General features: G+C 28.0%; 1 protein-coding gene across 1 annotated transcript; it reads right to left on the minus strand.

Moving 5' to 3' along the window:
- Positions 1-2,092: 2,092 nt before the first annotated feature.
- Positions 2,093-2,625, minus strand: LOC120144180 (fatty acyl-CoA reductase 8-like). The gene is made up of 3 exons (XM_039158311.1): positions 2,547-2,625; positions 2,367-2,470; positions 2,093-2,299 (listed from the first exon to the last, which is right to left on the minus strand). The coding sequence occupies exons 1-3, from the start codon at positions 2,623-2,625 to the stop codon at positions 2,093-2,095; spliced, it is 390 nt and encodes a 129-aa protein (XP_039014242.1).
- Between the last annotated feature and the right edge of the window lie 1,956 nt (positions 2,626-4,581).

Raw genomic sequence — 4,581 nt, forward strand, 5'->3', positions numbered from 1 at the left:
ACAAATATCCAACTAAGCTATATGTTAAACAAATAAATAATGGCTATTCTTCCTAAGACACATTAAACAAATATATATGTATATGAACAAAGAATCAGTTTCCAAGACATGTTAAACAAATATATATATATGAACAAAAAAATCAGTTTCCAAGACACATTAAATAAATATATATATATATATATATATATATATATATATATATATATATATATATACACGTTTAACAAATATCCAACTAAGCTATATGTTAAACAAATAAACAATGGTTATTCTTCCTAAGACACGTTAAACAAATATATATGTATATGAACAAAGAATCAATTTCCAAGGTAAATGTACAAGTGATCTAAAAATTAATTATTTCAAATATTTTAATATAAAATCTAACTTTATTCTAAACCTAATACTTAAACTAAACTATCCAACCGTTTTCAACTTCAAAGAAATCTCAACTCTATCTTCTACTTCCCATACCCGAGAAGCTCAAGGTTAACACTCACAACACCGACAGCTTCTCCTAAGGATGTTCCTTGCTCCGACCACATACCACATTAACCAGGTAAGACTTACTAAACCCTTCCCTATTTCTTAAGCGGCGATGCTCTCATCCACGATGACTCTCATCTTTTTCAGCAAAGACCCAAACACCATAAGGTAAACTAAATCGAAACTATATTTCACTCTTTATTTTATATTTTTATTTTTGCTTTAATCTAATCATCTCATCCGAATCATTTTAGAATTTACTCAAGACTCACTGTTTCGGAACTGACCACCTAGTCCCTTAAAGATGAGGACAATCACTCCGGCAGTTAAAGCTCACAACACTAAGGTAAAATTTCTTTCCTCCCTTTTCAATTGTTTTTTTTATTATTTTGAAACACATATGCACACACAGAGAAAACGGGAAAATAAAAATAAAAAAATACCTTGAACCCAAATTGTATTTCTATTGCTTTCGATTTTTTTTAATACAAAAGTGAGATTCTTACTACAAGGTTTTCTGTTGGCTTTTCGAAGGGTGAATGAAAATTCTCCTTGTCTCCTTTGCTTTTGTTGAAAACCAAGACCCCTCTATCTTTCTATCGCTGGTGAAAATTTCTCGTTTTTTTTGTATCTAGCTTCCCCTCCTAATTTTTTTTTGTTCTCCCCCCTGTTCCTCTAATCCTCTGCCTATTTTATGGTTGATATCTCCACCTAATCTTCATGGATGCATCTGTGTTTTCTTCGTTTTTGGTAGGATATTGACAAGTTAGGTATGATTTAGGTGATATGCTTTTGACTTTGCTGATATTGTTTGTTTTTGCTGTTCAGTGGCCGACATGGTGATGATGATGTTTCAACTTGCTCAGAGGTGACTAGCCTTAGTGACTCGTCGGTGGAGAGGCTTGGTACTGTTATTGATCTGGGTCTGTTGGGTTGCTTATAATTGGACCACATTTGACCTGCACAAAAATATAAACACACTTAATAATAATAATAATAATAATAATAATAATAATAATAATAATAATAATAATAATAATAATAATTTAATAATATTTTTTAACTCTGACAAAAAAAAATGGGTGTCTACACTTTCCAGGCCGAGTTCCTTCATTGATGAAGTCATTGTTTTATCCGACACAAAATAATATTGTAATTGGTTTACTTGTTCCTCCACAATTCTCCTCTCTTCAAAAATATTTATATTGTCTCTCTGCTTTTCGAAAATCATTCTCGTCTGTTCACCGCAAACATAAGCTAAAAGAAAGAAAGAAATTGTTATAATCATTAATTAATAAAAAATTATAATTAAGAAGGATCGTTTCATATTTAATAATACCTGTTGAAATATGAAGAAGCAACTTTATGTTATCACATTTCTTTCCGAAGTTCAAAACATTAAAAGCTCCAAATGTATTGATGTTTAACGCAACGGCGTACCTTCAAAATGGAAGAAAAAATAAGATGAAGATTAAAACTTCATGGAGAATTATATGTTATTTGTATTGTAAATTTGTCTATAACCTGAGTTTTCTTTTATTGTAAATTAAAGAACTATTAGCGAGCGTTAATCAACATTAAGGCATCTAAACAGAAATCTAAACTACCTTTCATTAAAGTCAGTTGTGGCAGCTGCATTTACTATAATTTCTATTTCATTCCACATTTTTTCTCGTAAATTTGAGTCTTTCACTCCCAAGTTTTCAGAAGAGACATCACCAGCCACTGCTATCACCTTACTTGATATCAAGTGATCGAATTTCGAATCCCAATGATTGCGAAGAATCCTGAACAATTCTGTGCTTATGATCTGCATACAAATTTTCTACCTCATATGAGTATCAGATATACTATGTATCTTACAGTTTCAGATATACCTCATTATACAAACGTTGTGTGGCAGACTTTTCATCTGAAGCCCTCACAAGAAGATAGAGCTTATTCACATCTGGTTGAAGCCTTAATATCTTCTCCACAAGGACTAGAAGCCATGGTTGAATCATTAAATGTTAGTAATAACCAGCGTTAGCTTAAGGAAGAGAGAGTAAGAGTAGTACCCTTTGCCAAAAATCCAGTTGCACCAGTGACAAATATAGTCTTGCCTTGAAGAAACTTGACTACATTGTTCGTCTCCATGTCTGATGGCAGTCAAACTTAAGAGAATAAATTATAGTGTTCCAACCAATATGTTTTCCCAATGAGTTTTAAAGAGGATATTTATAGGGGAAAACATGCACTAATTGGGATCATGCATGGTCCACCATATTTATATGCTATTTTGTTGAAGTTATAGGTTAGTTTCCTCCATTTATCAAATTAAATTTAAGTGCAACAAGAAGAATATGAATAAATTAGTTTTTATTTTTAAATTGTAATTAATTAAATCATTTAAAATAATGAAGTTCAGAATTTGAAAAAGCTTTATAAAAATATGTGATATTTCAATTGGGATAAAATTATTTAAATTTTAAATATTTTTTTATAGTAGCGCTAGTTTTATTAAAAAGAAGAAGTATCTCATTTGCAGTACTTGATATGGATTAATTGATTAAAAGATCGAAGACTAGTTATTAATTTTTTAAAAAAAAAGATAAGAAGAAATATCCGGAATTACATTAAAAGTCTACAACCTTAATCGTAAACTTAATACAATTAGGAATTTTCATGTAAAAATTAGCATAAGAAACTAGTCACTTAAGATCATACAATGACATAAAAGGAAAATAGAATCACAAAAGATGATCAAACTACTAAAAGATCACCGACAAATCGTAAATTAGAGTTGAGCGACGTGAGAAAAATATCAGCAAACGCAAATTGTATATCAAAATTCAATCCTATTGTCCAAAAAAAAAAGATCTGAGTGTCCAAAGCAGAAAATATCAGTATAATAAAAATACAAGCGTCATGTTGATCAGTAGTGGAAATATCAAATCTAATTTTAAGAAAAAAGATAAACGAAATCAATTATCAAAGAACCGAAAATTTATTTAATTTAATATTCTCTTAAAAAGCCGTTAAAATGCTAGAGAAAGTGAGAAGGCTTGCGAAACAGCAACTTCCAAGTACATTTAGGCATTTAGAGTTTGGCAAGAAGTGTGTTTCAATAATAATGTATATACTTTTAGGTGTAATAATGTATAATTTTATATCCTTATTATTATATAATTTTTTATCTAGTTATTGTCACAAGTGAATCCAAATATTAATTAATTTAGTTTAAAATATTAAATAATTAATATTATTATAATAAATTTTATCTTTTCATAGTTTTATATATTTTTAAATAAAATACCTAAAATTATTATTTAATGAATTCATATATCTTACCAATTCATTTATTGTTAAATTTTTTTATAAATATTTTTTACATATAATATTCTCATTCACATATTGTGGATGTGATAAAATCTAATATATTATAAAATAATTTAGAAGGAAAAAGATAATTGGATCCCAACCTAAATGAAGTATAAGAGTAGTGGTTTTATTTTAGGGTAATTTATCTATTTAATCACTCAAAAATTATTGTAGTTTTATTTTGATCATCCAACTACTAAATTTTCATTTTAAGTATCTATGTTATTGTTTTATTTTTTTAGTCATTGGTTGTAAAAAAGTAATGAAATGATGATATGCTCTTTTTAATTGGTATAAGAATACATTTAGTCATCAACACTTACATATCTCGTCTGTCACACTCCAATTTAGGGGCTAGATTACATATTATATAAATTTGATTTATAATTTGGTCATACAACTACTAAAATTTTCATTTTAGTCATCAACGTTATCATTTCATTCTTTTTATATAAATCAAGAATCCTCTAATTCAAGTTTTGATTTTTAAAGGCACTTAGATTGATGTACCAACAAACTTCCCTCTCTTCCATAAATATAATTTTTGTATGTTTGAAATTTTTATAAATATAATTTATTTGAATTTTTTTGATGAAATTTATAATTACAAATAAACCATGTCAGCACCATTTTCATAATTTTTTAAATTGTGTGTGATCAAAAGGATAAAATGATAACATTTATGATTAAAATGAATATTTTAATAATTGATTAACCAAACTAGAAATACAA

The sequence above is a fragment of the Hibiscus syriacus genome, unplaced genomic scaffold (assembly GCF_006381635.1).
Source record: "Hibiscus syriacus cultivar Baekdansim isolate YM2019G1 unplaced genomic scaffold, ASM638163v2 tig00110882_pilon, whole genome shotgun sequence".
In the NCBI taxonomy this organism is placed as follows: Eukaryota; Viridiplantae; Streptophyta; class Magnoliopsida; order Malvales; family Malvaceae; genus Hibiscus; species Hibiscus syriacus.

What these genes read in the sequence shown, in the direction of transcription:
- LOC120144180 (XM_039158311.1), bottom strand. Translation starts at nt 2,625, where the DNA reads ATGGAGACGAACAATGTAGTCAAGTTTCTTCAAGGCAAGACTATATTT. An exon ending in AACTGGATTTTTGGCAAAGG is followed by an intron (nt 2,471 to 2,546) that starts GTACTACTCTTA and finishes CATGGCTTCTAG; the next exon opens with TCCTTGTGGAGAAGATATTA. An exon ending in CACAACGTTTGTATAATGAG is followed by an intron (nt 2,300 to 2,366) that starts GTATATCTGAAA and finishes ATTTGTATGCAG; the next exon opens with ATCATAAGCACAGAATTGTT.